At 42.5% G+C, this 15270-nt stretch overlaps 1 protein-coding gene across 1 annotated transcript in view; it reads right to left on the reverse strand.

Moving 5' to 3' along the window:
* FNDC3B (fibronectin type III domain containing 3B) overlaps positions 1-15270 on the reverse strand; it is a 184409-nt gene that overhangs the window by 21233 nt on the left and 147906 nt on the right. The window contains exons 21-23 of the mRNA XM_064721110.1: positions 12984-13133; positions 8885-9165; positions 2075-2287 (exon numbers count right to left, since the gene is read on the reverse strand). Coding sequence (XP_064577180.1) covers positions 2075-2287; positions 8885-9165; positions 12984-13133 — 644 coding nt within the window. The remainder of the gene's footprint in view (positions 1-2074; positions 2288-8884; positions 9166-12983; positions 13134-15270) is intronic.

Genomic DNA, 15270 nt, shown 5'->3' on the forward strand with positions numbered 1-15270 from the left:
GTGCACAGTTTACTGTGCAATTGGAGATGTGATGCTCAAAGAGCTGTTTCCAGCATTTTCCACAGTCACACAGAGGGGTGAGCAACCCCTCAGTCTCAGCAGGGTTTGTTTAAGGGGAATGATCTCAGAGAGGACTCCTACCTCTGTAAGCACCTGCTGCCCCTACCAGCTCCTGCATGGTCCCTCCCTTCACTGCCCAGCAGGGATGACAGCTCTCCTGGATGCACAGAACTGCACCTTGCAGGGCCATCTCTCACTGTGATCCATGCACACAATGGATAGCAAAAAGAGACTGCCAGACAGGGAACAAATGCACAGATCTTATAGCCAGGACCTGCCAGCTCCAGCTGCTCTCAAACACAACAGTGCACCCATCCCACTCCTCTGCCATGCCCACGGCCCAGCCCTGGCTCATTTCAGGAATTATCTGGGCTAACTGCTCCAAACCCAACCACCAAAGGGAGCCTTTTCATGGAATGACTCAGTTCAGGCAGGAGGAGACAGCACAATGTAGAGGAGCAGCTTCTCTGCATCTCTGGGAGCTCATGCGGACTCTAAGTCAAATTCACAGCTAAGGAGATCCAGCAGAGTATCAAGTCCAAATAGCTCTCAATTAAAAGCTCATAAGAGACCATTTGCAATGGGAAAAGCTTGTGCAAAAGCAAAGGATCATGCTAAAGCTGTGTGCCAAAGCAAGGGAGAAAAATCCCTCCCTTGCCTGCTGCGAGGTAACACTTTATTCTTACAAGGCAACTTCCTATTTTCCCGGGTATAAAGACAGGTTAAAAACAATTTACAGCTCTTCACCGTCCTACCTGCAGTGCTACATGAAAGCAAAGCAAAGCAGCCTGCTGGATGTGTCTTTAGAGCTGCCTGAATCCCAGGGTGCTGCAGGTGATGGGCTCCTGCCAAGCATCACTGCACTCTGAGGGAGCTGTGTGCAGCAGCCAGACTTTCAAATGGGGATTTATATTCATTGGACACCTCTCAGGATTAATACAGTGTACCCTCTCTGCAGCAGTACAGTGGAGATACTGGGAGGTGTTAAGGCATTATTCATGGTGGGTTTATTACTTAAAATTAGAGCTTTTGGGCCAGATCTTCAGCTGGCATAAACTCAGCACAGCTCCATTTAAATGAAAGGAATTGTGCTAATTTACAGCAAATTATGATCTGTGCTGAAGGTCTCTAAGGATTATCTACTCGATAAGTCACTTATTTTAGCTAATTGAAGTAGTTGAGAGTGTTTCTTAGTAAATTATGAACCATCTATGATATTTATTCATTGAAGAGCTCAGACTGTTAGGCATTACTTGCATATTGTCTTTCTTTCCTTCCCCTTTTTGATTGAATATATCTCATCACAACTTTGGATCTATATTAGCAAATCTTCCCATACAAAGCTCACATGGGAAGATAAGTTTTTGCTTAGCACTGACTCTTTAATTTAAACAGAGATATTTGTTTCTTGCACATCTTATTTCAAAATTATTGTGGAGCTACCAAGCTGATGCCAAGCTTGTATTTTCTAATGCTGTAAAACATTACAGCTATAAAATCAAGACCACCAGCTTGCTCAAAAAACATTGTTCTGCTCAGGTTTGCCTTACCTAGACATCTGATTTGTAACCCTTGGCTTTATGAATACACACAGCAAGCTGGGTGTATCTTAACAGTAGTAAAGCAGTATCTTTACTTCATATACCCTAAAAGGTAAAGCACTGCAGCCCTGAAAGTTGATTTTAAATTTACTGGCAGAGAGGCAAGGGTTTTGCTGAAATGTCACCAGTACAGGATTGATTTCTGTTAGACCTGCCACTGTTAGGTTAATGGTTGGACCCAACAATTTAGAGGTTTTTCCAACCTTAATGATTCCATGATTCTTTATCACTCACAGCTTTACTGCATAACTTGCTCAGACTACAGGCACAGGATGCCTATTAAAACAGTATTTTGTACAAACTGATAGGCACAAAGCAATCATGAAAACAGAGTTTTTCTTTCACTCACAACATCGGTATGATGAACCAGAATTCTTTTTCATTAGCACAAGGCAAAGATTCATCTCTCTTACCTTTTATTTCTGTCCTCTATCTGCAAGATGTAGACCATGTCATCAGCAGAGTGGAGCTTGGAGCTGCTGTCTCCCCACTTCAGCTTCAGGCTCTGAGGCCCTGCTGCAGCACACTCCAGCCGTGGAGGTAAGGGTGGCAATGGCCTGGTTTTTGCTTTAATAAAGTGGCTAAAAGGTCCAGCTCCAATCTCATTGACAGCCTGGATCCTGATCCTAAAACGAACAGCAAGAAGATGAATGTTAAACGAAGTGTTTTCACGAGGTTCTTGATATGAACACGTGCCAAGGGGCAAGAGAGCTTCTGGGGGCTGCCTGCCTCATCCCTGCCCACCCAGCTGCCAGGGCTGTTTGTGCCACACTGGAAGGTTCTGTCAGCACAGCAGGAATCATCCTGCTTAGACTGTAAGAGGTGCAGATGTCAGAATTGCAGAAGGTTTGGGTCTCAGGACCTGGTGACAGCTCCTTCAGCCACAGGGACAAGGGGCAGCAGCACGGGACAAGCACAGCCTGGAAAATGTGAAGTGCCCAACCACGAGTAAATAAAATGCAAAAGTGTGTTCTGGTTGTCTAACAGAGATCATGGACTAATTTAGGTGAAATCACTCAGGGAAAGCACTGATGCCACTGCCATGAAACACACCCCCATGCTGGCAAACACCCTGAAGCCCAGAGCAGTGCTCTCTCAGTCTCACAAAGCACACTACTTAAGCACAGGAAACTCTGCTGGGAGGAACTAATGATGGAGGTTAAATCCACAAACCTCCTACACACTGCCACAAAGTGCAGAAATGTTAACTGCCACTGAACCATCCATTAGATCAAATAAATGCTGGACCCAAGTCACCCTCCCAAGATGCACAAAGGCGCTCGAGCCATTTGAGGACATCAAGAAGAAAAGCAGAGCACTTGCTTGGTCACAGCAGCTTGAATTTGGAAATGTTCTTAAGACTGAGCCAGTCTTCTAAATTCTATTTCTTTCTTAAGATAATGACTCCTGCTTTCTGCTTTGTTAATTTTCTCTTACCTGTCTGCACCTCAGTCTAACACTGAGATGAGTGAGGAGTAGCAGTCTCTGACTAGGGTAACATCAACAGCACCATAACAAAAGTGGAAATTTGTATTTCCAAATAGTTTTGAGGATTTTGTAAACACAAATATTGGTACAGATGAGCCTGCAAGGTTTCAGAAGTTTGTTAATCAAAGACTAAATATGAGAAATCAGGATGGAGAAAACTAATTAAGTTTAAGATAGTTCAGCCTAGTTTAGTTAGTTGGAGAGATGCCATTTACTTTGGAAATCCTGTGCACAGCAGCCTTGTATTTTCTCATGGGTACAGACTTTACAAGAACTGTCTTTTCTTGGCAAAGATACTTATTTTGAATGAAGAACACAAAATGATGCAAGTTCACACAAACATATGAAAAATTACTTTGCTTTTAAGAGCAATTTTTCAGCTCTACCATCAGGAAAAGAGTATGTTAAAGGGATAGGGGGAAAACACTCTCCAGAGAGTATTCCTCATTCGAAAAAAACCCAAAACCAGTATTTTCTGCCTTTCAAGAACATAAAAGGTTACACTGTTAATAAACATATTGCAAAATAATGACATCTGATCTATTGGTTAGTCAGCTAAAGCCACTGCACACTGAGAATGCAGTGTGTATGCAGTCATATGCAAATGTGTGCTTAAAACTCTGCTTATTGACCCAGCCATTAACAGGGGTAACATATTGCTGGGTGTGGAGCTGCATTTTCCCTTTAACCTTCCTTCTGGCTTCAGGAAATGCATCCTGACCACCTTAAATCACCACATTCTTCCTCTTCCTCCCTAAGGGTGGATGGCACAAAGATCTAGTGGGAGCCTCCTCTTCAACTGCTGCTTGCAAGCATAGAAAGAACAACAGGCTTTTCTAATACCTCAAGAAGTGTAATTAATATAAGCATTGATCTTACTTCATATTATGCTATCATTTTGCTTTACATTTAAGAGTCATTACATCAATATTTAATGGTATTTCCAATAAAAAAGCAGAGCCTGCCTGTATTTTCACTGGATTCTAGCAAGCTCACATTAGCATGTGCACATAAACAGTAACAGCTATATTCCAACATGCTACTACTGCTTTTGTAGATTGATTACAGCAGCATGTTCTAGAGTATATATCCTTTTGTTTTGTTTGGTATTACTTAAAAGTCCCAGTAACAACAAAGCCTCTCCTCTCCTCAAGCACTGTAACCTCAGCTGGTTTCCAACTGGCAGCTACCACACCTGAAAACACTCAGTGAGATGAATCTCTCTCCAATATCACACCTTTTAGATATATGCATGCACAGAAACCTGCACTTCCTTGTCTTGCTTTTGCCAGGTATTTGCACAAAGCAAAAATGTGTCTCCTGATTCATTTCTTTCCTTGCCTTCCTCTGCTGCACAGAGTTCTTGCTCCCCCCTTCTGACACACACAAATATGCACACACACACTCCCCTCCTGACTCTCATCACTGTAACACTGATGGAAACTCTTAAGCCTCAAAATAGAGACAGGCATCTTTACAAATGAGTGAAGACAGTGGGAAAGCAGGAATTGATTTATTTGACTCTATCATGGCTGATGTGGCCACTCTTTGCTGCTGATTGCACCACCATAAAGCTCTGTAAATTGCCACTATCATTCCCAGGGCCTGAGCTTCATCAGACACACACCAACAACTAATTTTGTGTTTCCTGTGCACACGGCAGTGCAAACCCAAACCCTGGTGCCACCTCCCTCTGAACCCCAGCAGTGTCTGCTCCATGGGGATCAGAAAGTCCAAAGGGAAGGGGAGGAGGAAGAAGGGAAGCAGAAAAGGAGAAAGGACCATGTGGAGAAGGGGGAAGAGCAGATGTTGGTGGGAGAGCCCCTTTTACTGCACCATCTCTGCTCCTGCTCAGGTGCTTTTCAGTGTCCCTGCCCCAGCCTGTGACAGTGAGCTTTGCCAGCTGGGTGGCACAGCCAGGGTGGGCGAGAGAGCATCCAGAGTTAACTGGAAACCAATTCCTGTTTACAGAACTGGTACTGGGAAAAATCAACTCTATTTTCATGTAAAAGTATAGCACAGACAAGTAGAAATATTTGCAGCAAAAGCACTTCCTGAATTCCTTTCAACTTTTCCACTAATGGTTTCTAAGTGAAAATACCCCAAACATCCTCTTGGAAAGAAAGATTGTTAAACCATCTGACAATCACAATTTGACAACAGGATTTTTGAAAATGTAAAGACTGTATTTAAGAATATGTCTAATTCTGCAGACCCTGGACCAATAATATTTGTATTCATTCTCACATTTTCCCACTACAACATTTAAACATTTAGAACGAAAAATCATAAATCAGACTAGGCAAATTTAGAAACCATGAAATGATATTTAACAGACCATTCTCTCCTAAGAGATTCTTGACCCAGGAAAATAAACACACTAAACAGGATGCTATTTTCAGATTGGTCACAAAATCCTTTGTATAGTATTCCAACAAACTGGAAAATCAACTTTTGAATTAATTTTACAGTCTGACATGAGAAGACTTTGATTCCCTGGTTCCCATAAGAGGAATGCCACCAGTTGCAATACACTGGAAACCTGTGGGAGTTTAAAGGCCATGGACTTCCAAAGAGGAGGGGAAGCAGCATCCTCCACCATCAGCAGCAGCCTGGACACAATGAAGAGCAATCACACACTGCCCCACAAATCCCCACTCAAACTCCTGGAAGAAGACTTAGCTTGACACTCTGAAATATATTTTGTTTTACAGCTTGCTTAAACTTCGCTAATTTGAGCATCCGCATGAATTTTTTCCTCCATCTTGGATGATCTTTCAGAATTCACAGAATGACTAAGTTGGAAGAGACCTTCAAGACTGAGTCCAACACAACTTTCACTTGATACAGTTTAAAAATCTAAAATATTTATAGAATTTTTATTCCTAAACCAAATTAAGTGTTGCTATTGAAATTTAATAATGCTACTATATATTTCTGGACACTGTGTAACTTCAGAGGAGAAACATTCTTAAAAATTGGAAGTTGTTTTGCAGTGAAGTATCTCAACAGCAGAACACAATTATCTATGGAATGTGTTAAGCGAAGCTTGGGAACAGACTGTAATAGAAAATTGGTGTTTCTGTGACTGTTGAATACTTATTTATTGTGGAATATTTATTAACTCACTCCTAGTTACATCAGCTCACAGAAAACCAGGCCAAGTATATTACCCTATAATCTGAGTTTCCAGAGCTTCGTGGCTGTGTCAATAAAGCAGAGGGACTGCAGAACTCAGACATATTTCTGCAGCTGCCCACCAGCCAGGATGTTTACACAGCGCTCTGTGCAGCAGCAGAGCTGGGCTGGGTCTGAGCAGGGGTTCTCTGACTCAGCCCTACCAGGGCCACTCGCAGCGTGACAGAGGCATCTTCCACCTCCTCCTGCCTTAAACGCATTTTGGGATGGAAATGCTTCTCATGGGGTGCTGGCTGGATTTGCTGCTAGGACACAAAGCATCCAGCTTGGGAGCTTAGAGCTCTGCTCTAGAGAGAGCCTGGAGCTGCCCTGTGTGCTCTTGGGCTGCTCCTGTTATGGTCATTCCCACAGAGAACCTGGAGGCAAAGCAGTGCCAGACCCAAGCTAACAGGGTGGGCCCACATGGCCAGGCTTTCACAATCACCCCCTATCCAAAACAATTTAAATCACCAATTTTGGACTTGCTGGATTCATAATAATCAAGATTTGCTTTCAATTTTGGTTTCCCAAAACCAAAAAACATTGATACTGGAATTCTAACTCAACTGAAACATATAAACCCTTTGCTGATTTACTTCAAATTCTGCTGAAATTTTGGCAAGGGAGTTCAGAGCCTCCAACCCAGTAGTACTTGGCTTGTTTAGTCTAGGAAAAATATGTTCACTGTGTTTTTAAACACAGCAGGGAATAAACACTTGAGAGGGAAAAGAGTAAGTTGTGTTAGACAAAACTGACACAAAAAGAAGACTCATCAGTGGAGAAATGCAGAGAATGAGATCAGTGATGTTCTGAAACATTCCTCTGATTCAGCCAGGGAGGGCAGAAAATGCCCCAACATTTAGCACAAAGCCTGATAATCCTTAAGGATTTATCAGGGCAGACAGTGTCTGATCAAAGACAGGTGTCAAGATATGATTGAAGAAGAAATATCAGTGAACAAGTTAATGAACAAAACACTTTGACAAATCTATTTTTGATTAGCAAAATAATACTTCAAACTATTGATGAGGTGCATTTGCAATCCCACTGCAGTCACTTGTCTTCCCTTCCAGGAATGAGCTGTAAGATTTGGGGTTTTTTTCTCTGATCTTGTTCAACAAAAGAGCTTTCCTACATTCTTACTTCTGATCAGCCACCCACTGGTCTGTGTTCTTCAAGTGGGTTTTTTTTTAGTAGGAACTTAGTCTTACAACAATATTTAGAACAGTTAATGCTTGTGGCTTTGGCTGTTTCATTTGGACCAGAGACAGGACGAATCCTTGACTAAAACTATGTGATTTAATATGGTGCTTTTTACAAAATAATGAAACAAGAATGCAAAAAGTATCATTCCAATCTGTGTTTCCAAGCCTTGAAGAAGCCATTTCCCTTAAGAAAGCTGTAGACAATCAGAGAACCAGCTAAAAAAGAGACTGAAATAAGACTTTGGTGAAGAATTTAAATGCCACATTCTGTCTTGAGTGAGTTGCTCAAAGTTCCCTTTTCAGCTTTTTTGGGTCTTGGTTGAACAAACATTTCAGGAGAAGCCACAGAGAATACAAGGCTGCCCAAAGGTGATGCATTTCTACAGCTGGGTGACCAATCCATAAACAAACTCTTCAATTTTATATGAATGATCTGTGAGCAAGCAATGTGTGCTCCTCACTTTAAGTAACTTCTAGTGTATGCATTTGTATCCTTGCTACAACAAGTTCTCTTTTCTTTGGTACAGGATAAAATTTGAATTATGAACTTCTAATTTACAAGATCTGTAGGACTGTGACCTTGAATACAAAGTTAAAAGAAAAATGTTACAGGAAGTCTGTGACATCTAATTTTACAACTCTGTGATCAAATTTTGGTCTTTATTAGAACAGTACTTAGAATAGAATTTCTTTTGTCACATATTCTGTTGTATTGCTGTTCATTGCCTGCATGGAACCATTTTTCTTTCTTAATTAGCAATTAGGGAGAAAACATATAAGCCTGAACATTAAACTAATAAAATTTTGGCAATGCCACTTAGCAATTTAGACTCCGAAGCAATATAAATTGGTTTTAAATTCAGATCATGTTTTCATTAATCTCCATATAGCAGAGACAAAAAATAGCTGTAGCTCTACAAATAAAAGTTCATTGTGTGAAAATTGCCAACCCTGCTCAGGGATCAATAACTTAATAATTTAATCCCTTGGAACAGTACTTCAAAGGAGCTGAAAAAACATGAGATGTAACACTGTCATTTTAATTATTTCTTATCGTTAAAATTTATTTATTTTAAGATTTATTATTACCAGTGTAATCTTACCTTAGCAGAGCAACCCAAAAAGGAGGAGAGGTGAGCGATAATATGAGGAGAGGAGAAAAGAGGAAAAAAGGCGGGAGAAAACAATATTTGAACATGAACTTGCAGTTCCATAAAGGAATGACTGCAGATTCCTGTGCTCCTAGGCTGGTTGTTTGGGTTGCTGGTTGGCATTTTCACCCCTCTCCATGGCAGGAGCATCTCCTGAGTGAAGCAGAGCTGTGCGATGCCCATGCCCGTGCCCAGCACTCACCGGTACGAGGTCTCGGGCAGCAAGCCCTCGATGACGTGGCTGGTCACGTTGCCCACGGGGATGCTGACATCTCCCAGGTCGATGTTGTAGGATGTGATCTCAGCCCCGTTGTTGCTGGGCTCCTCCCAGCTCAGCACAAGGCACACGGAGGGTGAGGGCTGGCAGGCAGCCCCGTGCTCGTCCTGCAGCACGGACAGCGTGGAGACGGCGTCAGGCACGGCCGCGGGGGTTCTGCAGGTCACCAGCTCGCTGCAGGGCCCAGCTCCAGCCTGGTTAATGGCCTGGAGGGAAACAAAGAGCGTTTACCAGTGCTCTCCTTCACATCTGGATCAACTTCATCGTGATGAGCTGTGCTGGAAGAGCTGCATGAATCCTTCAGAGGATGTGCACTGCTGGCTTCCTCTCTGAAGCTGACTCATACCTCTGCTATCCTAGGGAATTAGTATCTTCCTTGGTCACTCAGGAATGTCTCAAAAAAACTAGAGAATATATCTCTTTTCCCTAACAGAATATTTCTCTTTCCCTTTTTATCAGTGGCAAACTTTGGTTGGTAAGTCATACTGCCAGTGACAGGTGACCTCAGCAAACTGGCTACCCAAAATTACTGAGCCACCCAGCACAAAGTCCCCAGCATACTGCAGGATATCCCAAGAGATGCTTTATGCAAGCAAAATATCTCTAAAGATAGGGGATATTTGGCGTGTTTAAAACTACCCTGGTTCCTAATTTGGTTCCTAATTTTCCTTGGAAAATGTCACAGTCATGCTGCCAGTGACAGGTGACATCAGCAAACGGGCTACACAAAGTTACTGAGACAGTCAGTACAAAGTCCCCAGCATACTGCAGGGTGGCCAAACAGATGCTTTATGCAAGCAAAATATCTCTAAAGATAGGGGATATTTGGCTTGTTTAAAACTACCCTGGTTCCTGATTTGGAAAATGGATTACTAATTTAATGCTAAAAAGCTTCTGAAATAAGAATATAGGACCTCAGCACAGCATTAAGCCTATGACTCAACATTTCCCCAGAATCACAAAATCATTACAGTCGGAAAAGTCATAATTCACCACCAAACCACAACCAAAGCACACAGCTCAGTATCTCTCACCAAAGAGGAGAGCAATAATTTATCAAGCTTCTCATCCTAAGCCATAGATCCTGAATCCCAGAGGAAACCAAGTTTCAAAACCTGGTCCCTTTCTGCTCATTAATTAGAGGCTGCTGTCTTAGCAAGCCCAACAGTGCACAGCTGTACAGGCCTGGGGTTTTATCAGCTAGCTGATGCTCAGCCAGTGGCAAGAGCTGTACCCACTGCACTGGAATTGCCCAGGGAATGACTGATGTTACCTCCTCAGGGTTACCATAAACTCAATCACAGAACCACACAGGCTGGAAGGGACTGTGGGACTCATCTTGTCCAACCTGCCACTCCAGACAGGGTCAGACAGTGCAGACCAGGTTGCTCAGGCTTTTTTTCCAGTTGGGTGTTGAAAAATTCCAGGTATGTAGATTGCACAGCCCCTCTGGACCACTGTTAGATCGATCATTAATTGCCTGCTTCTTTTTCTTTGTGATATTTTTTTCTTTGTATCTCATCTGAACATCCCTATTTCAACTGGATGCAGCACTCCAGGTTATCAGGAATGGCATGAAATGGGCAACACCACCTTCCCTGGATCTGCCTGCTGGGCTCCTGCATCCTGCCAGCACATAAGGTATGGGGAGAGCTTACAGAACATGCTACAGGAGAAACTGCACAAGTCCACAAGGCACAGACCTCCACAAAAAAGCTTCAGTGCTGTCCGGCACCCTCCAAATTTCCTTTACATTTGGAAAAGTTAGCCCAGACTCTCCCATCAGGTTACAATTAATTGAAAAAGCCTTACCATGTTGCCAGCAGGACTCTGAGGGCAATGACAGGACACATCAAACAACTGTTTGATTTCTAATCTATGCTTAACTGCAGTGTTAAGCATATAAGAAATAAGTAAATAATAACTTATTTCTGCTCTGCATAATATAAACACAAAGCCATGTTCTGTTTTTCCAGGAGACATTTTGTTCAACTGAAGAAAGAGATAATAAAGTTACATTTGTCAGCCTTTAAAAAGCCCTTCAAAACAAATCCTGCTCCAGGGAAATCTTCTATTTAATGCAGCACTCCTGGAGCTGTTAGAAGTGAGCCCTGTTTTGTGCTCTGCCAATGACATGATTTGTCTTGCCTCTGAACCAGTGTTTGGCCATTTGTATCTCGCTCCAAGCAATTTATTGTCAGTGGTGTTTTTTAACTGCTTTATTGGACAATCTCATCACCATAACTGATGGGGCTTTGCTGCCTAGCTGCCTTCCCCTGCCATCCCCAAGTGACACAATATTTCCCTCTGCAGAAGCCACTATTGTTTTCAGGAATATTCATTACAGGAAAAAAGTTGAGCAACAGTTAAGACAATTGTCTGCCCTGCAGTTAGATATGCCTGATTCCTCAATTCTCCCCTTTATTGAATTACTGTAGATTGAGATAGCAATACTGTGTGTTTATTAGAAGGCTGAATAAATGTGGTTAGGGGATCTTTTATTTTTAAAAAGGAAATTTTTCTGTTATATCTGGTAACAGATAAAATAAACATTTCTAACACTATTTAACTTTCTTTGCCTGTTACATCTACTTTGTGGGGAGATTTTTGTGCAATTGTTTGAAGATTACAGTGTATCTTGTAAGAAATTATTTTTCACATAATGCAGAGGATCAGATCCAGAGGATGAAACTCTGTAGAAAGTAATACCTGAGTCACTGATGGACTTCAATAAAATATCTGCTTGCTGTTGAGCCTTTCCTGTAACTTCTGCCTATGGATTAAATTATACTGGCTGCACTAAAAATTGAGTAGATCTGTGCAACATTTTTGTGGCAGGTAGTTTGAAATAAGCATCCACTGGAAATCAAAGATGCCATACAGCTGGCTGTTTCCATTTTTAACACAAAATTTTCCTTGGGCTCCCCACAGCAGTGGTCTCAGAGCCTCCTCCCTGCCCAGCAGATGTTGAATGCTCTCCCTCTTGCAGAAACAAGAGGCACTTTCTGGCTCACACCTCCCAGCCTCTCACACATTCCCTCGTTCTCCTTCCCCAGAGTGCCAGAGCAAGGCACAGACCAGCTCTGGCCAAGACACAAAATACATTTGAGTTGTGGGGCCTGAGCTCTTGGGCTGCTGGCCAGCTCCTCCAAACCTTCTTCCCTAAAAAATGAAAAAAATTCAATATCCTGGTTAAAAAACCCCCAAAACTATAAGAAAACGCTCAACAGATGCATGTTGTCCTTGATCAAAGAAATTACCCTGGGTGGTCCACATGCTACCAGCTGGGTGGGTGTTTGAGTTGGATTAGTGGGGGTGTTCTGCCTTCACATACAAATATATCTTGTGGAAGAGTATCTTAGGTAAAATATTTTTATTTCACTCCCAGTTGCTTTACCTTCCATTTATTTATTGGTAGACATAAAGGATGAAAAGCCCTGTTTTTTTACTTTCACACAGATATACAAAATGTTTTTTAACTGCTACCTTTTACTGAAAATATAGGAGATAAAGAGATCAAGCAAAAGAAATAATGTAAAGACTATATGAGATCCTGTCTCACAAATCTAAGAGACAAAATTGCAAAGATGGAAACTCACTTTCTGGCAAGTACCATCTCCTCTACATACAGGAATTTACTCAGCTGCTTTCCCTTACTTGATAAATTAAACAGATGCTGGAATTCACTATTTAAGCCAGGGAAATCTTCAATAGCCAGTTGGGAGCTGGATAATATTTACCTCTCCTTACCATTAAGAAAATTATTATTTTTTTAAATTTTCTAAACCATAACCATTTTGTTTTGGTATCAGAGGGCAAGGTGGCCTTACAAGCATTAGTCACCAAAAATAACGAAACACAATTTTTAAGTAGCACATCAATCTGTATTGCTTAAAATAAATGTGCATTCCTCCTGCCTTACAGAGCACATAACTCCAGAGGGGGGTAATGATAAAAATGAGAACAGCAGTGGAAGGAAACCCTGTTTGGCTCTCAGAGGGCCATGCATGCAGCCCTGCCTTACCTGTAGCCTGCAGCAGTAATGCGTTGCTGCTGACAAGTCACTGATTTCAAAGCAGGTTTCTGTGCCACTATATGCAAGCTGTAGAGATTCCTCCTCTTCTCCCCACTCTAATCTGTATTCAGAAATGTCAGTACCAGAACATTCAGGACTCTGCAACACAAATATTTATGTGGTTCAGTTCAGAAATGGGCACTTTGGATCGCTGTGTTTCACTGGGGAAGGAATGAAGTACATGGAAAAAAAGCCCAACAACCACCCTTATTTTTAAATTAATACACCATTACTGCTGCAAATAGAAATGTACTGAGTTAATGTTCCCTAAGAGGTTACTGAAACAGGACAATTCTGCACAAAAATTACCTGATTGAAATTCACAGAAATGAGTGTACACAGCTACTTTGCCTTCCATCAGGACACTCAGGAATAAATTGTCTCTCCACTGGCTTGGCAGAAGCTCAGCCGTGGAGAACATAAAAAAAGCATCAATCTAGTGCAGCCTAGCTGAGAGATCAAAGCACTGCTCTGGAAGCAGCGGCCTCAGAGCCTGGAGCAGTCACTCATGTGCTGAGAAAAGAACCAGCTCAGCAAGGGAGGAGCTGGCCTGAGGTTTCTGTGGAGGTCACCCATCAGTGCCAGAATGGGACCTGGGAGTGTGATCCTGGCACGTTCACACCCACAATGGGACCTGGGAGTGTGATCCTGGCACACTCACACCCACAATGGGACATAGGAGTGTGATCCTGGCATGTTCACATCCACAGTGGGACCTGGGAGTGTGATCCTGGCACGTTCACACCCACAATGGGACCTGGGAGTGTGATCCTGGCACGTTCACATCCACAATGGGACCTGGGAGTGTGATCCTGGCACGTTCACACCCTCAATGAGACCTGGGAGTGTGATCCTGGCATGCTCACATCCACAGTGGGACCTGGGAGTGTGATCCTGGCACGTTGACATCCACAGTGAGACTCCCATAGGATCGCAGAATTATCAATGGTTTGGGTTGAAAGGGACCTTCAAAATCACCTCAATTCCAAGCCCATCCAACCTGACCTTGAACACCTCCAGGGATGGGGCAGCCACAGCTGCTCTGGACAAACTGCTTTAGTGTCTCATCACCTTCACAACACAGAATTTCTTCTCAATATCTAATCTAAACCTGTCCCATTCCCCATATCCCCAGCAATCCCTTTATTTAGGGGAACACAACTTCAATGCCTGAATGTGCTGGACATGAGTCAACACAGGCACAGTTCCCAAACCAGAATATTTAGTGTTTTTAACAGAACTGCCTAGAGCTGTACTGTGTGGCCTGAAGCAACTCAGGGAAGCCCTGCTCTGCCTGCAGAGGAGTGGCCTGCAAGGACTTTGTGATTGTGACAGGCAAGATGCAATTTCCAGTGCAAGGACCCAGAGCCTTGCTGCACACCACAGTGACCACCCTGCACAGGCACAGGGGCTCCTCTGGCTCTGCCTCAGAGCTTCCAGATGTGTGAGCAGGAACATCCAGAGCTCCTAAGCCACATTTCAGAACAAAATATGAAAAAAAAGCATCACAATGGGCACCACAGTGTGCTCTCTAGCCACACTCCACAGTGCTTCACTGTGTTTCTTTCTAATTCATATCAGCCAAAAAATTGCACTCTTTAAGAAAACATAACCACTGCAAGCCACAGCTTCATTTTTAGCTAGAGTAAACAAATATATCCTTCAAATAAATAGAGAACCTACCAAGAGCACTGCTTCTTGGCTGGGGAGAGCAAATCCCTGACCATGCAAAGGCAACATTTGAAAGTTCAATGCGATTTCTAGTTGCAAAAAATATTAACAGCCCCAAACTGCACCAAATACACCTGTGTGTTATTAAATGACACACAGATTATGTTTGTATCTAGGTATGTTGTTAGCACAATTTATTTGAGCATCTTTCTCAACAGGTGCATTGTTTTGGGGAGGAGCTCAATAGAAGCAGGGCTGGGATGGCTGCTGGATTTTCACTGAAACTCTGTGGCAGAACTACAGACTTTCCCACTGAACCACATCACAATATTATTTATGGTAACATCCTTTCTTCTCTGCCTTAATTACACAACATTTTTTCTTTAATGGCACCAATCATTCCCATAGCACTTCAGCTAACACTTATCTTGAGCTCAATGCCTAAGATGCTGGAGAATGGAGGAGGAATGCACACACAAACTAAAATAAAAGTAAATATTTGGGAAAAAGACAAACTTTTGAGGGGGAAGAAGGCCTACATCATAAGTATTTATGTAGAGTTAAT

Source organism: Zonotrichia leucophrys, chromosome 9 (assembly GCF_028769735.1).
Source record: "Zonotrichia leucophrys gambelii isolate GWCS_2022_RI chromosome 9, RI_Zleu_2.0, whole genome shotgun sequence".
Classification (NCBI taxonomy): Eukaryota; Metazoa; Chordata; class Aves; order Passeriformes; family Passerellidae; genus Zonotrichia; species Zonotrichia leucophrys.